Source organism: Heterodontus francisci, chromosome 26, assembly GCF_036365525.1.
Source record: "Heterodontus francisci isolate sHetFra1 chromosome 26, sHetFra1.hap1, whole genome shotgun sequence".
NCBI classification, from domain to species: domain Eukaryota; kingdom Metazoa; phylum Chordata; class Chondrichthyes; order Heterodontiformes; family Heterodontidae; genus Heterodontus; species Heterodontus francisci.
In genome coordinates, this window is record NC_090396.1 from 23227240 (window position 1) to 23245085 (window position 17846).

A 17846-nucleotide genomic window follows, 5' to 3' on the forward strand; every position below is an offset into this window, starting at 1 on the left:
ACCCCCCCCGTCTCTGTGCTCACCCCCCCCGTCTCTGTGCTCACCCCCCCCGTCTCTGTGCTCACCCCCCCCGTCTCTGTGCTCACCCCCCCCGTCTCTGTGCTCACCCCCCCGTCTCTGTGCTCACCCCCCCGTCTCTGTGCTCACCCCCCCCGTCTCTGTGCTCACCCCCCCCCGTCTCTGTGCTCACCCCCCCCGTCTCTGTGCTCACCCCCCCCCGTCTCTGTGCTCACCCCCCCCCGTCTCTGTGCTCACCCCCCCGTCTCTGTGCTCACCCCCCCCGTCTCTGTGCTCACCCCCCCGTCTCTGTGCTCACCCCCCCCGTCTCTGTGCTCACCCCCCCCGTCTCTGTGCTCACCCCCCCCGTCTCTGTGCTCACCCCCCCCGTCTCTGTGCTCACCCCCCCCGTCTCTGTGCTCACCCCCCCCGTCTCTGTGCTCACCCCCCCGTCTCTGTGCTCACCCCCCCCGTCTCTGTGCTCACCCCCCCCGTCTCTGTGCTCACACCGCCCCGTCTCTGTGCTCACCCCCCCCCGTCTCTGTGCTCACCCCCCCCCCCCGTCTCTGTGTTCACCCCCCCCCCCCGTCTCTGTGTTCACCCCCCCCCCCGTCTCTGTGTTCACCCCCCACCCCCCCCCCCGTCTCTGTGCTCACCCCCCCCCCCCCCGTCTCTGTGCTCACCCCCCCCCGTCTCTGTGCTCACCCCCCCCCCGTCTCTGTGCTCACCCCCCCCCGTCTCTGTGCTCACCCCCCCCCGTCTCTGTGCTCACCCCCCCCCGTCTCTGTGCTCACCCCCCCCCCGTCTCTGTGCTCACCCCCCCCCCGTCTCTGTGCTCACCCCCCCCCGTCTCTGTGCTCACCCCCCCCGTCTCTGTGCTCACCCCCCCCGTCTCTGTGCTCACCCCCCCCCGTCTCTGTGCTCACCCCCCCCCGTCTCTGTGCTCACCCCCCCCCGTCTCTGTGCTCACCCCCCCCGTCTCTGTGCTCACCCCCCCCCGTCTCTGTGCTCTCCCCCCCCCGTCTCTGTGCTCTCCCCCCCCCGTCTCTGTGCTCTCCCCCCCCGTCTCTGTGCTCTCCCCCCCCCGTCTCTGTGCTCTCCCCCCCCCCGTCTCTGTGCTCTCCCCCCCCGTCTCTGTGCTCTCCCCCCCCGTCTCTGTGCTCTCCCCCCCCGTCTCTGTGCTCTCCCCCCCGTCGCTGTGCTCTCCCCCCCGTCTCTGTGCTCTCCCCCCCCCCGTCTCTGTGCTCACCCCCCCCCCCGTCTCTGTGCTCACCCCCCCCCCCCCGTCTCTGTGCTCACCCACCCCCCCCCGTCTCTGTGCTCACCCCCCCCCCCGTCTCTGTGCTCACCCCCCCCCCGTCTCTGTGCTCACCCCCCCCCGTCTCTGTGCTCACCCCCCCCCGTCTCTGTGCTCACCCCCCCCCCGTCTCTGTGCTCACCCCCCCCCGTCTCTGTGCTCACCCCCCCCCGTCTCTGTGCTCACCCCCCCCCCCGTCTCTGTGCTCACCCCCCCCCCCGTCTCTGTGCTCACCCCCCCCCCGTCTCTGTGCTCACCCCCCCCCCGTCTCTGTGCTCACCCCCCCCCCCGTCTCTGTGCTCACCCCCCCCGTCTCTGTGCTCACCCCCCCCGTCTCTGTGCTCACCCCCCCCCGTCTCTGTGCTCACCCCCCCCCGTCTCTGTGCTCACCCCCCCCGTCTCTGTGCTCACCCCCCCCGTCTCTGTGCTCACCCCCCCCGTCTCTGTGCTCACCCCCCCCGTCTCTGTGCTCACCCCCCCCGTCTCTGTGCTCACCCCCCCCCGTCTCTGTGCTCACCCCCCCCCGTCTCTGTGCTCATCCCCCCCCCCCCGTCTCTGTGCTCATCCCCCCCCCCCCCCCCGTCTCTGTGCTCATCCCCCCCCCCCCCTCTCTGTGCTCATCCCCTCACCCCCCCGTCTCTGTGCTCATCCCCTCACCCCCCGTCTCTGTGCTCACCCCCCCCGTCTCTGTGCTCACCCCCCCCGTCTCTGTGCTCACCCCCCCCGTCTCTGTGCTCACCCCCCCCGTCTCTGTGCTCACCCCCCCCGTCTCTGTGCTCACCCCCCCCGTCTCTGTGCTCACCCCCCCCGTCTCTGTGCTCACCCCCCCCGTCTCTGTGCTCACCCCCCCCCGTCTCTGTGCTCACCCCCCCCCGTCTCTGTGCTCACCCCCCCCCCCCCCGTCTCTGTGCTCATCCCCCCCCCCCGTCTCTGTGCTCATCCACCCCCCCGTCTCTGTGCTCATCCCCCCCCCCCCCCCGTCTCTGTGCTCATCCCCCCCCCCCCCGTCTCTGTGCTCATCCCCCCCCCCCCCCCGTCTCTGAGCTCACCCCCCCCGTCTCTGAGCTCACCCCCCCCGTCTCTGAGCTCACCCCCCCCGTCTCTGAGCTCACCCCCCCCGTCTCTGAGCTCACCCCCCCCGTCTCTGAGCTCACCCCCCCCGTCTCTGAGCTCACCCCCCCCGTCTCTGAGCTCACCCCCCCGTCTCTGAGCTCACCCCCCCCGTCTCTGAGCTCACCCCCCCCGTCTCTGAGCTCACCCCCCCCGTCTCTGAGCTCACCCCCCCCGTCTCTGAGCTCACCCCCCCCGTCTCTGAGCTCACCCCCCCCGTCTCTGAGCTCACCCCCCCCGTCTCTGAGCTCACCCCCCCCCGTCTCTGAGCTCACCCCCCCCGTCTCTGTGCTCACCCCCCCCGTCTCTGTGCTCACCCCCCCCCGTCTCTGTGCTCACCCCCCCCGTCTCTGTGCTCACCCCCCCCGTCTCTGTGCTCACCCCCCCCGTCTCTGTGCTCACCCCCCCCGTCTCTGTGCTCACCCCCCCGTCTCTGTGCTCACCCCCCCCGTCTCTGTGCTCACCCCCCCCGTCTCTGTGCTCACCCCCCCCGTCTCTGTGCTCACCCCCCCCGTCTCTGTGCTCACCCCCCCCCCGTCTCTGTGCTCACCCCCCCCGTCTCTGTGCTCACCCCCCCCGTCTCTGTGCTCACCCCCCCCGTCTCTGTGCTCACCCCCCCCCGCTGTCTCTGCGTGCTCACCCCCCCCGCTGTCTCTGTGCTCAACCCCCCCCCGCTGTCTCTGCGTGCTCACCCCCCCCCGCTGTCTCTGCGTGCTCACCCCCCCGCTGTCTCTGCGTGCTCACCCCCCCCCACTGTCTCTGCGTGCTCACCCCCCCCCACTGTCTCTGCGTGCTCACCCCCCCCCACTGTCTCTGCGTGCTCACCCCCCCCCCCCACTGTCTCTGCGTGCTCACCCCCCCCCACTGTCTCTGCGTGCTCACCCCCCCCCACTGTCTCTGCGTGCTCACCCCCCCCCCACTGTCTCTGCGTGCTCACCCCCCCCCACTGTCTCTGCGTGCTCACCCCCCCCACTGTCTCTGCGTGCTCACCCCCCCCCACTGTCTCTGCGTGCTCACCCCCCCCCACTGTCTCTGCGTGCTCACCCCCCCTCCCACTGTCTCTGCGTGCTCACCCCCCCCACTGTCTCTGCGTGCTCACCCCCCCCCACTGTCTCTGCGTGCTCACCCCCCCCCACTGTCTCTGCGTGCTCACCCCCCCCCACTGTCTCTGCGTGCTCACCCCCCACCACTGTCTCTGCGTGCTCACCCTTCCCCCACTGTCTCTGCGTGCTCACCCCCCCCCCACTGTCTCTGCGTGCTCACCACCCACCCCCCCCCCCACTGTCTGTGTGCTCACCACCCCCCCCCCCACTGTCTCTGTGTGCTCACCACCACCCCCCCCCCCGTCTCTGTGCTCACCCCCCCCCGTCTCTGTGCTCACCCCCCCCCCCCCGTCTCTGTGCTCACCCCCCCCCCCGTCTCTGTGCTCACCCCCCCCCCCCCCGTCTCTGTGCTCACCCCCCCCCCGTCTCTGTGCTCACCCCCCCCCCCCCCGTCTCTGTGCTCACCCCCCACTGTCTCTGCGTGCTCACCCCCCCACTGTCTCTGCGTGCTCACCCCCCCCACTGTCTCTGCGTGCTCACCCCCCCCCCACTGTCTCTGCGTGCTCACCCCCCCCCACTGTCTCTGCGTGCTCACCCCCCCCACTGTCTCTGCGTGCTCACCCCCCCCCACTGTCTCTGCGTGCTCACCCCCCCCCACTGTCTCTGCGTGCTCACCCCCCCCCACTGTCTCTGCGTGCTCACCCCCCCCCACTGTCTCTGCGTGCTCACCCCCCCCCACTGTCTCTGCGTGCTCACCCCCCCCCACTGTCTCTGCGTGCTCACCCCCCCCCACTGTCTCTGCGTGCTCACCCCCCCCCACTGTCTCTGCGTGCTCACCCCCCCCCACTGTCTCTGCGTGCTCACCCCCCCCCACTGTCTCTGCGTGCTCACCCCCCCCCACTGTCTCTGCGTGCTCACCCCCCCCCCACTGTCTCTGCGTGCTCACCCCCCCCCACTGTCTCTGCGTGCTCACCCCCCCCCACTGTCTCTGCGTGCTCACCCCCCCCCACTGTCTCTGCGTGCTCACCCCCCCCCCACTGTCTCTGCGTGCTCACCCCCCCCCACTGTCTCTGCGTGCTCACCCCCCCCCACTGTCTCTGCGTGCTCACCCCCCCCCCCACTGTCTCTGCGTGCTCACCCCCCCCCACTGTCTCTGCGTGCTCAACCCCCCCCCACTGTCTCTGCGTGCTCACCCCCCCCCCACTGTCTCTGCGTGCTCACCCCCCCCCACTGTCTCTGCGTGCTCACCCCCCCCCCACTGTCTCTGCGTGCTCACCCCCCCCCCACTGTCTCTGCGTGCTCACCCCCCCCCACTGTCTCTGCGTGCTCACCCCCCCCCACTGTCTCTGCGTGCTCACCCCCCCCCACTGTCTCTGCGTGCTCACCCCCCCCCACTGTCTCTGCGTGCTCACCCCCCCCCACTGTCTCTGCGTGCTCACCCCCCCCCACTGTCTCTGCGTGCTCACCCCCCCCCACTGTCTCTGCGTGCTCACCCCCCCCCACTGTCTCTGCGTGCTCACCCCCCCCCACTGTCTCTGCGTGCTCACCCCCCCCCACTGTCTCTGCGTGCTCACCCCCCCCCACTGTCTCTGCGTGCTCACCCCCCCCCACTGTCTCTGCGTGCTCACCCCCCCCCACTGTCTCTGCGTGCTCACCCCCCCCCACTGTCTCTGCGTGCTCACCCCCCCACCACTGTCTCTGCGTGCTCACCCTTCCCCCACTGTCTCTGCGTGCTCACCCCCCCCCCACTGTCTCTGCGTGCTCACCACCCACCCCCCCCCCCCCACTGTCTGTGTGCTCACCACCCCCCCCCCACTGTCTGTGTGCTCACCACCCCCCCCCCACTGTCTCTGTGTGCTCACCACCACCCCCCCCCGTCTCTGTGCTCACCCCCCCCCGTCTCTGTGCTCACCCCCCCCCCCCCCGTCTCTGTGCTCACCCCCCCCCCCCGTCTCTGTGCTCACCCCCCCCCCGTCTCTGTGCTCACCCCCCCCCCCCGTCTCTGTGCTCACCCCCCCCCCCCGTCTCTGTGCTCACCCCCCCCCCCGTCTCTGTGCTCACCCCCCCCCCGTCTCTGTGCTCACCCCCCCCCCCCGTCTCTGTGCTCACCCCCCCCCCCGTCTCTGTGCTCACCCCCCCCCCCGTCTCTGTGCTCACCCCCCCCCCCGTCTCTGTGCTCACCCCCCCCCCCGTCTCTGTGCTCACCCCCCCCCCCGTCTCTGTGCTCACCCCCCCCCCCCGTCTCTGTGCTCACCCCCCCCCCCCCGTCTCTGTGCTCACCCCCCCCCCCCGTCTCTGTGCTCACCCCCCCCCCGTCTCTGTGCTCACCCCCCCCCCGTCTCTGTGCTCACCCCCCCCCGTCTCTGTGCTCACCCCCCCCCCGTCTCTGTGCTCACCCCCCCCCGTCTCTGTGCTCACCCCCCCCCGTCTCTGTGCTCACCCCCCCCCGTCTCTGTGCTCACCCCCCCCGTCTCTGTGCTCACCCCCCCCCGTCTCTGTGCTCACCCCCCCCGTCTCTGTGCTCACCCCCCCCCCCCCGTCTCTGTGCTCACCCCCCCCCCCCCCCCCCCGTCTCTGTGCTCACCCCCCCCCCCCCCGTCTCTGTGCTCACCCCCCCCCGTCTCTGTGCTCACCCCCCCCCCCCCGTCTCTGTGCTCACCCCCCCCCCCCCCCGTCTCTGTGCTCACCCCCCCCCCCGTCTCTGTGCTCACCCCCCCCCCCGTCTCTGTGCTCACCCCCCCCCCCCCGTCTCTGTGCTCACCCCCCCCCCCGTCTCTGTGCTCACCCCCCCCCCCCCCCGTCTCTGTGCTCACCCCCCCCCCCCCCCCGTCTCTGTGCTCACCCCCCCCCCCGTCTCTGTGCTCACCCCCCCCCCCGTCTCTGAGCTCACCCCCCCCCCCCGTCTCTGTGCTCACCCCCCCCCGTCTCTGTGCTCACCCCCCCCCCCCGTCTCTGTGCTCCCCCCCCACCGTCTCTGTGCTCACCTCCCCCCCCCCCGTCTCTGTGCTCACCCCCCCCCCCTGTCTCTGTGCTCACCCCCCCCCCGTCTCTGAGCTCACCCCCCCCCCCCTGTCTCTGTGCTCACCCCCCCCCGTCTCTGTGCTCACCCCCCCCCCCCCCGTCTCTGTGCTCCCCCCCCCACCGTCTCTGTGCTCACCTCCCCCCCCCCCCGTCTCTGTGCTCACATCCCCCCCCCGTCTCTGTGCTCATCCCCCCCCCCCCCGTCTCTGTGCTCATCCCCCCCCCCCCCCCCCCGTCTCTGTGCTCACCCCCCCCCCGTCTCTGTGCTCACCCCCCCCCCGTCTCTGTGCTCACCCCCCCCCGTCTCTGTGCTCACCCCCCCCCCGTCTCTGTGCTCACCCCCCCCCCGTCTCTGTGCTCACCCCCCCCCCGTCTCTGTGCTCACCCCCCCCGTCTCTGTGCTCACCCCCCCCCGTCTCTGTGCTCACCCCCCCCCCGTCTCTGTGCTCACCCCCCCCCCGTCTCTGTGCTCACCCCCCCCCGTCTCTGTGCTCACCCCCCCCCGTCTCTGTGCTCACCCCCCCCCGTCTCTGTGCTCACCCCCCCCCCCGTCTCTGTGCTCACCCCCCCCCGTCTCTGTGCTCACCCCCCCCCGTCTCTGTGCTCACCCCCCCCCGTCTCTGTGCTCACCCCCCCCCGTCTCTGTGCTCACCCCCCCCCGTCTCTGTGCTCACCCCCCCCCGTCTCTGTGCTCACCCCCCCCCGTCTCTGTGCTCACCCCCCCCCGTCTCTGTGCTCACCCCCCCCCGTCTCTGTGCTCACCCCCCCCCCGTCTCTGTGCTCACCCCCCCCCCGTCTCTGTGCTCACCCCCCCCCCGTCTCTGTGCTCACCCCCCCCCGTCTCTGTGCTCACCCCCCCCCCCGTCTCTGTGCTCACCCCCCCCCCCGTCTCTGTGCTCACCCCCCCCCGTCTCTGTGCTCACCCCCCCCCGTCTCTGTGCTCACCCCCCCCCGTCTCTGTGCTCACCCCCCCCCGTCTCTGTGCTCACCCCCCCCGTCTCTGTGCTCACCCCCCCCGTCTCTGTGCTCACACCCCCCCGTCTCTGTGCTCACCCCCCCCCCGTCTCTGTGCTCACCCCCCTCCGTCTCTGTGCTCACCCCCCCCCGTCTCTGTGCTCACCCCCCCCCCGTCTCTGTGCTCACCCCCCCCCGTCTCTGTGCTCACCCCCCCCGTCTCTCTGTGCTCACCCCCCCCGTCTCTGTGCTCACCCCCCCCGTCTCTGTGCTCACCCCCCCCGTCTCTGTGCTCACCCCCCCCGTCTCTGTGCTCACCCCCCCCCGTCTCTGTGCTCACCCCCCCCCGTCTCTGTGCTCACCCCCCCCGTCTCTGTGCTCACCCCCCCCGTCTCTGTGCTCACCCCCCCGTCTCTGTGCTCACCCCCCCGTCTCTGTGCTCACCCCCCCCGTCTCTGTGCTCACCCCCCCGTCTCTGTGCTCACCCCCCCCGTCTCTGTGCTCACCCCCCCCGTCTCTGTGCTCACCCCCCCCGTCTCTGTGCTCACCCCCCCCGTCTCTGTGCTCACCCCCCCCGTCTCTGTGCTCACCCCCCCCGTCTCTGTGCTCACCCCCCCCGTCTCTGTGCTCACCCCCCCGTCTCTGTGCTCACCCCCCCCGTCTCTGTGCTCACCCCCCCCGTCTCTGTGCTCACCCCCCCCCCCCGTCTCTGTGTTCACCCCCCCCCCCGTCTCTGTGTTCACCCCCCCCCCCGTCTCTGTGTTCACCCCCCCCCCCCCGTCTCTGTGTTCACCCCCCCCCCCCCGTCTCTGTGTTCACCCCCCCCCCCGTCTCTGTGTTCACCCCCCCCCCCCCGTCTCTGTGTTCACCCCCCCCGTCTCTGTGCTCATCCCCCCCCCCCCGTCTCTGTGCTCATCCCCCCCCCCCCCCCCCGTCTCTGTGCTCATCCCCCCCCCCCCCCGTCTCTGTGCTCATCCCCTCACCCCCCCGTCTCTGTGCTCATCCCCTCACCCCCCCGTCTCTGTGCTCACCCCCCCCCGTCTCTGTGCTCACCCCCCCCGTCTCTGTGCTCACCCCCCCCGTCTCTGTGCTCACCCCCCCCGTCTCTGTGCTCACCCCCCCCGTCTCTGTGCTCACCCCCCCCCGTCTCTGTGCTCACCCCCCCCCGTCTCTGTGCTCACCCCCCCCGTCTCTGTGCTCACCCCCCCCGTCTCTGTGCTCACCCCCCCGTCTCTGTGCTCACCCCCCCCCGTCTCTGTGCTCACCCCCCCGTCTCTGTGCTCACCCCCCCCGTCTCTGTGCTCACCCCCCCGTCTCTGTGCTCACCCCCCCCGTCTCTGTGCTCACCCCCCCCGTCTCTGTGCTCACCCCCCCCGTCTCTGTGCTCACCCCCCCCCCGTCTCTGTGCTCACCCCCCCCCGTCTCTGTGCTCACCCCCCCGTCTCTGTGCTCACCCCCCCGTCTCTGTGCTCACCCCCCCGTCTCTGTGCTCACCCCCCCCGTCTCTGTGCTCACCCCCCCCCCGCTGTCTCTGCGTGCTCACCCCCCCCGCTGTCTCTGTGCTCAACCCCCCCCCGCTGTCTCTGCGTGCTCACCCCCCCCCGCTGTCTCTGCGTGCTCACCCCCCCCGCTGTCTCTGCGTGCTCACCCCCCCCGCTGTCTCTGCGTGCTCACCCCCCCCGCTGTCTCTGCGTGCTCACCCCCCCCCCACTGTCTCTGCGTGCTCACCCCCCCCCCACTGTCTCTGCGTGCTCACCCCCCCCCACTGTCTCTGCGTGCTCACCCCCCCCCACTGTCTCTGCGTGCTCACCCCCCCCCCCACTGTCTCTGCGTGCTCACCCCCCCCCACTATCTCTGCGTGCTCACCCCCCCCCCACTGTCTCTGCGTGCTCACCCCCCCCCACTGTCTCTGCGTGCTCACCCCCCCCCCACTGTCTCTGCGTGCTCACCCCCCCCCCACTGTCTCTGCGTGCTCACCTCCCCCCCCCCCACCAGTCGCTGCGTTCTCTCCTCCCCCACCCAGTCTCTGCGTGCTTACCCCCCCCCCCACTGTATCTGCGTGCTCACCCCCCCTCCCCACTGTCTCTGCGTGCTCACCACCCTTCCCCCACCCCCATTGTCGCTGTGTGCTCATCATCACACCCTGACTGATGGCACCAGTCTTCCCAGCAAGTCCCATTTTCCCCCGCGCTTCTATCTGTGAAGGTTGACGTGCAGGCAAACTGTTCGTGCTTTTTATTGTGAGCTTGCACGTCATCATTCTGCACCCCCCACCCCCTCCCCGCCCGCTGCCCAACACTGTTGCTTGCTGTAGGAAGCGAAGACTAGTGACTCTCTGCTTACTTACTGCTAACAGCTGGGGTGCACAAATTGAACAAAATTCATCTTGCACTTTTCTGTTCACAAGTTATGAAGGATTGGCAAGCCGGATTGAAAACTGTGGCGGGCTGAATTCTGGCCCATGGCCATATGTTGGACAACCCAGTTATAGATGCTGCTGCTGCTGCTGCTGTGTGCCGGTGTTGGAGGGAGTGATTGTTGAAGGTGGTGGATGAGGTGCTGATCAAGCGGGCTGCTTCGTCCTCGATGGTGTTGAGCTTCTTTAGTGTTTTTGGAGCTGCACTCATCCAAGCAAGTGGAGGGTATTCCATCACTCTCCTGACTTGTTCCTTGCAGATGGCACGCAGGCTTTGGGGAGTCAGGAGGTGAGTTACTCGCTGCAGAATTGCCAGCCTCTGACCTGCTCTTGTAGCTACGGTATTTATTTGGCTGGTTCAATTAAGTTTCTGGTCAGTGGTAACCCTAGGATGTTGATTGTGTGGGATTCAGCAATGGTAATGCTGTGAAATGTCAAGGTGAGATGATTAGCTTCTCTCTTGTTGGACATAGCCTGAATGTTGTCCAGGTATTGCTGCATGCAGGCATGACTGCTTCAATATCTGAGGAGTTGCGAATGGTACTGAACATTCTGCGATCTTCAGTGAACATCCTCACTTCTGACCTTGTGATGAAGGGAAGACCATTGATGAAGCAGCTGAAGATGTTTGGGCCTAAGACACTACCCTGAGGAACTCCTGCAGTGATGTCCTGGGCTGAGAAGATTGGTCTCCAACAATCACAATCATTTTCCTTTCTGCTAGGTATGACTGCGACCACTAGAGAGTTTCTCCCTGTTCCGATTGACTCCAGTTTTGCTAGGGCTCCTTGATGTCAACTTGATCAAATGCTGCCTTGATGTCCAGGGCAGTCACTGTCACGTCACCTCTGGAATTCAGCTCTTTTGTCCATGTATGAACCAAGGCTGTAATGAGGTTTGGAACTGAGTGGCCCTTCCTGGGAAAAGAAACAAGTTAGCAACATGACAGAAGGCTGCATTCGTAGCATTGCAAAGTATGTTGGGGATTTATGTTTTTTTAAATACATGGAAACTTAGTTAGAATGTTTCTGTTTTGATGCCGATAATTCCTTTTGTTTTTCACCACTGCTTCAAGTCTTTTAATAAAACACCTTGTTAAACTTTTGCCAAAAAGTTTCATGTATATTCCTCTCATTTACCAAAGTTAATTGGCTTGCAGTGGCGTAGTGCCGTGATGCTTTAACAATTAGCAGAAAACTGATGTTTCAACTTGTAGGCCTATCTGACTAAACTGCCAAACCATTAGGTCGAGGATTATCTTGTAGCTGAGAGAAACTAAGATAAATAGACCAAATTTCAATGTGATTTTAAGAATTCAATTTTAATTAATTCATTTCTACATTCTACACATGGGAGATAGGGTTTTCGTTTGGTGAGTGTGTCACTGATTACATGGCTATCAGGTTGATAAGATGATTGACATCATGGCAGCTTTATTGCATTTAGAGGATTGCTGCAATGTGACATGTTGCTAAAGTGTCACAAAACAAAATCAGGTTGCTCATGAGAAGAGCTAACCATGCATTGTAGTTCAGGAGAGGTATTTACTTCCTGCAAATTGCTTTTGTGATTTATACGCTTTCCTTTTTGGTGGTGCGGGATGAAGTATTTTTTTTCTTGGATGGTAGGGGGCAAGTTTGAAAAGAGTTCTATCTGCTCAAAGGGTTATGTAACTTACTTTGTTTTCTGGAGGTTCCTTAATCAGATGAAATAATGCCTAAAATCACATCTTAAAAAAAAATCATATCCAGGGAGATTTTATAGGTCCTCCAAGCACAACTGATTTTTTTCCCCTTTCAGCAAGAGGTTTGGCATCGAGTGATTCAGACATTCAAACAAACCCTGTTGTGCCTTCCCATGAGGTTTCAAAGAGAATCAGTACAGTGGGTGCTTTGGGTGAAGAATAGTGAACTCTAATTGTGCTGTCCTGTAAGATTTTACCTAACTTGTATTTGTTTTGATTTCTGTGAAATGCTTTTTGTTTTGCAAATGCCTTTCTGATGCTGATCTTGTTTCTACAGCTCTGTTCCCTGTGTCAGAAAACCGGTGCCACCTTAGGCTGCTACATTAAAGGCTGTCCTCTTAAGTACCACTATGCCTGTGCTGTAGATAGTAGTGAGTATCTCTTCAGTTATTTTTCATTACTTTTAAGAAGGTAAATTTTGTGAAGCTGTGTACAGACCTTTGCATTAAATAGTTAACTTGGCTTTTTGATTGTTCCACAACTAAGTATGGATAACTGAATACAACCATTTTTTTCTCTACAAGTAACGAGTCTCTCAGTGGTAACGATTTCTGCATTAGAAAGGACTCCGGTGATTTAAATTGATGAACACTCGTATCATGTGTATCAAAAGAAGTAATTACCCAATTTTATTTCGGTACTACAATTCCTTGATAATTCAGTCTTTTTTTGCATCCCCATAAATTTGAATTATTCAGAAATTCAAATTAAGAAATTGTATTAAAATGGCCTATGTGCAATTTGAATTATTCAAATTAGCAGTAATGAGCAGTGTATAATGTATTCTATTTTAAATAATGTTCAAGTTAGATTTGATGTAACTGTGGAGCCAGTACAGAGCTGAGTCAGTATTTGCTGAAGCCCATTAAGCTTTTTAAGACTAGTTTGAAATTCTGGGTCGTTGATGCCTTGTTTATTCAGGCAAAATTGTACTTAAGCCAATTTACTTTCATGTTATGTTCTTGTGCGATGCTGCTGATTCGTCCCCATTGCACCATTCTCACCTTTGCACCATCAGTGATTACAAGCCAGTACTTCATCCGAGTGTTCTACAGCTCAAAATGTTCTCTCCTGACACAGCCCAATCGGGGAGAACAAGCCTTGCAGTTGTACAGCTGGCTATGGTGAACATAGCATGATAATTTTGTACTCCCATTTGCACTGTGCTAAAATCTCAGTGAGAATGCTGATAAATGTATTTTTAATTCATCCAGTGAATTAATCACTTTTTGGGGAGGGGGTGGTTTAAAAGAATAGAAAGGGCAAAGGAGGCAGGGGGGCTGAAATTCTCTTTGGTACTAAAGAGAAAAAAGCAATTAAAGAACAGCCAGAGAGCTTAGTCCTGTACTGAAAAGCTCTGCATTGTCCCAGTGGGCCAATGAATGGTTAATAGGATCTGTCAGCCGATACAGTGTTTGATGAATTGGCTGATGGATCCATTATTCTGCTATTGACCTTTTATGTACTGAAGATTTCTCATGTTATGAAAAGCCATGTGTTATTGCTTTTTTTCCCCTCCCCTTTAAAAGGGCAAGGAAAGCATGGCAAGCAAGCACATCACCATATTAATACACTAAAAATCATCTGTTACAACAAACAGCAGCAACAGGTGATCGCCAGCAGTTTAGGGAGGATATCTTCAGTTGCCTTCCCTTAATAAGCAATGCCATAACATTGGTGTCACCAAGTTAAATGGCAGCACAAAAATAGCAATAATAGGACAATTATGTGAGATTGCTTGTTTCCTAGGTTGGTCCTGCCCCTTTAAATTGAATTCTGGCATGTTGCTCGTTGTTATAGAAAGCAATACCGTTGTCATTTGTTGTTGTTTCCAAATCATAGAATCTTAAAGCACAAAAGGATGCCATTCGACACATTGTGCCTGTGATAGCTCTTTGAAAGAGCTATCTAGTTACTCCCAATTCTTGGATATTGGTTAAAAAACATGAGAATGAAATTGACAAATTATTTTTTTAAATAAATGAGATTGGAAGTTGTGTTTGCAGTGCAAGGGTTAGAATTAACAGTACTTGCACACACAATGGTGGAACAGTGATTTTTCTCCACTTCTGGTGGTCTTGCAGTCTCTGTATTGAGTGATTGTTAATTGTGTCTAAATTAATTTCTGCTTATGTGAATGTGTCATTAAAAGTGAAAAACCCTCATTGACCTGCATGTGCTCTTTATTCTAGAATGTTCCCTAAATGAAGATAATTTCTCAATGAAATGTGCAAAACACAAGGTATGACAATAGTATATCTTTATATTTCCTTAATTTTTTACCATGTGTAAGTTGTACATTCATTTTACATATTTTCAGAGATAACATCTTAAAGCTTTTCATATATTTGTTTCTTCTCTTTGTCTCTGAACCAGTATGTAGGCAGATTGTATACGGTAAAGATCACTTAGAAATCCTTGTCGTTCTAATTCTCTGCCACTTGACAATAATAGAATAATTTGTAGTGTGTTTGTGGACACCTGTTGTAAGTAAATTATATTATTCAAATTGTGAATTGCTAGTCAGCACCTACCATTCAGTGGGAAATTGGACACTGCAACTTTAAGGATAAATAAAGCAGTTGTTTCCCATTATTCCAATGTAGTCTAAATTCCTGTAATCTTAGATATGTTGCATGTTTAATACTGAAATCATCAAAGACTACCTTCATGATGTTGTAAAACTTTGGAAGTATTTTTTCTTCTGTGCACCCGTTGCATGAGTCCTGCAGTATATTTTTTACTGATATTACTTCCCAGTTGGGCTGAATTTCTCACTAATTATTGCAGGTTACAAAATACACAGGAAAGCATAGCATTTTGTTTTTCCCTGACTGAGCTTTGTTTTTCTCACCCAGCTGACTGGAGGAGGTTACCTACTGATAGAGTAAACAGCTGGTAATTCCGACAATGTGTGCTGCTCTCGCAGGTCCTTTTAAACATTTCAAACTCCAATTTTAAACAGGGGGACACTTGTGAATGGAGCACTTGTTGATTGTAACATCATGTAGTAACTTCCTCAGTTGTCGGATGGTTGGAATGATTTAGAGCATCAGGACTGTGGTGAGGAAGGAAGATCGATAGAGAGAGTCTGAGAAGCAGGACTCTGGGCAAGTAGAGACAGTGCATGGGGACCTATTCTTGCCATCAGTCCTGCTCCTCCTGTTCTGTAGTACTGATGGTATGAAAAATTATTTGACTGCTTTATTTAAGGATTCCTTGTCATGCAAAATATATGTAGGAGTTATTCCCAATTTAACATGGCTATATAAATATTACCAATTAAATAGTAGAAATGCTTAGTGAAAATTTCATCTTCCAATTCAAATGATAAATTGCTTTTGTTGTTTTATGATGTCGTTTGAACCACTTACTGAGATGATTTCCCTGTGATCTGTTCCATTATTCTCTACGTTCAGCAGTAACATCTCCCACATTATTGTTTGCTAATTTTTATGTGATGCCGAAGTATTGACCATCTCGTCACCGGAAAGTCAGTCTGCAAAACTGGCTGTGATTATTTAGACAAATTTTAAAATCAACAGCAGTATTTAACTGGAATTCTATGTCTGCAGATATCTTTATCCAGTCAGTGACGTGTTGAGTTCTTGCTGTGAAACATACAATTCAAAGCTATTCATTGTTTTTAACCTAACATGTAGTTTGTCTACAAACGCTGTCTGTGTACATGCGGGGGTATACCTCTCAGGCCTTGTTGAATTTTTTTTTGTGGGAGAGGAGACATTTATGCTTGATGCCTTTGTTTAAACACACAATTTTCTGCCACTCCCTTAAATTTTTTAACTTTGTTTCAGTCATTATCCTAATGTTCCCCTAATGAAAGGCATTTAATATGTTAAATGAGGAACTTAGCACAAAATTTGCTGGTTGCAATATTTAAAAAGCTGGAAAAATTACTTTGCAAAAAGATTCAACCTATTACATGGACAGTGAATACAGAAATGCTTCATCAGTGGAATCATGTTGCTACCATTTTAAGGTTAATGTGACAATGAATTCTTGCATTTCTTGGAAAAGTAACCAATTTGCCTTCATGGAACATGAATTTTTTTAAACACGTTTCCTGTTGACCTGCCACAATTTTTGTGATTTATAATGTTAGGCTGACATTTTATTGCAGGAGTGCTACATTGTTTAAGGTGCAGTCTCTCAGATGAGAGGTTAACCCAATGCCCTGTCCACCATTCTTGGATGGACAGAAACAGTCTGACCAGAGAAAAGCAGGGAATTCTCCTGTTATCATGGCTAGCATTTCTTCCTCAAGTAATATCATCAAAAAGAGATTATCTATTGATTCATTTATTTGTTGTTTGAGATGTTGCTGTGTGGCAGTTGCCTACCTAACAACAGTCACTGCATTGGGATGTCCTGAGGACATGAAAGGTGCTATTTACCTGCAAATTCTTTCTATTACCATAAGACACTTGTGACATTGCAAAATTATTCCAGTGATTAGTCACTCTCTTTGCTGATTTTTATACGTGTCCAGCTCTCTATAGCTTAATCACGGAATTGTTACAGTGCAGAAGGAGGCCATTTGGCCCATCATGTCTGCACTGGCTCTCGGAAAGAGCATTTCCCTCATTTACATTCCCCTGCCTTCTCCCCGTAACCCTGCACATTCTTCCTTTTCATATAACTGTCTAATTCTCTTTTGAATGCTTCAATTGAACCTGCCTCCACAATGTTCTCGAGCAGCGCATACCAGACCTTAACCACTCGCTGCGTGAAAAAGTTTTTCCTCATGTCCCAGAAACGTGGCCATTTGTGGAGCTCTAAGAGGAATTAATGTTTACCTAAGAAAAACAAAGTGTTCATAAAAATCTTTTATAAAAATGATTTCATAATTTCTTTAAGTCCGGTAATGCTGCGGTACTATGTTCTTGTCGTGAGAGGCTGTAGTGATTTGTGTACAGTTTATTAGGTAGTAAGTATTGTATCACTTCATTTTACTCCATAGGTCCCAGTGATTTTAAGAAAAAGTTAATTTAAAACATTTGATTTCAGCACCTGGATTTCTGTCTCCATAATTAATGAACCTTTTGGAAAAAAAGGTCAATTATGCATGAATGTTTTGACATCATCACGTTCTTGGACTATTAGATCCATCAAAAAAAGTCACACATTATGAAATTTCTGCAATTTAAAAAATGTTTTCCATAAATCTGTGTTTAGTATTTCTTTGAACAAGACTCAACATTAGAGAGAGAGTTTTGTTACCTGTTCTTATTTGGTTTTAACGGGTGGGGTCTTAAAATTGGAAGTAATAATACAGGATTCCATGCTATGTTCTGTAGTTTTCAGGTCTCCTCAAAGAGTAGAATGCATTTTAACAAAAGCAAACTAATGTGGATATGGGAAATCTGAAATAAAAACCGAAAAGACTGGCAAAATGCAGCAGGTCAAGGAGCATGATTACCCTCTAACATCTTCCAGTTCTCATGAAAGGCCATTGACCTGAAATGTTAAGTCTGTTTCTCTCACCACAGAAGCAGGATACATTTCAGTCCTGTTGTTTCAGTTGTTGTGCTTTATATGATGTATAACCATTTTTATTACTATATTCATTTATTGAGGCATGGGCAGTGCAGTTATTTTCCTACTGGGCTGCCCCTCAGTCTTCACAATATGTACTTGCAGCTCTAAAGATATTTTGATAATTTCTCAGGTTTTTTTTGCTCTGTGACTCACTGAAGCTAAATATTGTAGAAATATAACCATAAATGTACCAAAATGTGATCTTTGAGCATCCTCCAGCAATGCAGTTTATAACATATATTGGGTGGAGTTTAATCCAAAGAACTTTGGGACTGTTAGATTGCTGGTGCCTCATACAATAACAGTTACACTAGGCTGTCACATATATAAAGATTTAAGATATCCAAGAGTACTAAAGCCTTGGGTAATTATAGTTGAAATATATTTTAATTTCTGTTGGTGCTGTTCATGGACTATTCAGGGGACTGGTTGGTGCAGTCTGGGCCCTGGGTTTGAATCCAACACAGACTGATTAGATGAAAGCCTCCTGTGCTTACTGATTGCATATGAAATCTGTTTGGGCAGTATCTGGTGTGCATAATCCCACAGCACAACTTCAGTACCAATTGACAGTCTCCCAAGGCGGCGCTTCATAGAAGCATTAACAAACAAAATTTAACACTGAGCCACATAAGGAGATATTAGGGCAGATGACCAATAGCTTTGTTAAAGAGGTAGGTTTTTAGGAGTATCTTAAGAGAAGGA

At 56.5% G+C, this 17846-nt stretch overlaps 1 protein-coding gene across 6 annotated transcripts in view; it reads left to right on the top strand.

Moving 5' to 3' along the window:
- Nucleotides 1-17846, top strand: part of LOC137384223 (uncharacterized) — a 66170-nt gene that overhangs the window by 36873 nt on the left and 11451 nt on the right. For all 6 annotated transcript variants that reach the window (XM_068057922.1, XM_068057927.1, XM_068057926.1 and 3 more), the window contains exons 3-4: nt 11860-11953; nt 13775-13824. In XM_068057922.1, coding sequence (XP_067914023.1) covers nt 11860-11953; nt 13775-13824 — 144 coding nt within the window. The remainder of the gene's footprint in view (nt 1-11859; nt 11954-13774; nt 13825-17846) is intronic.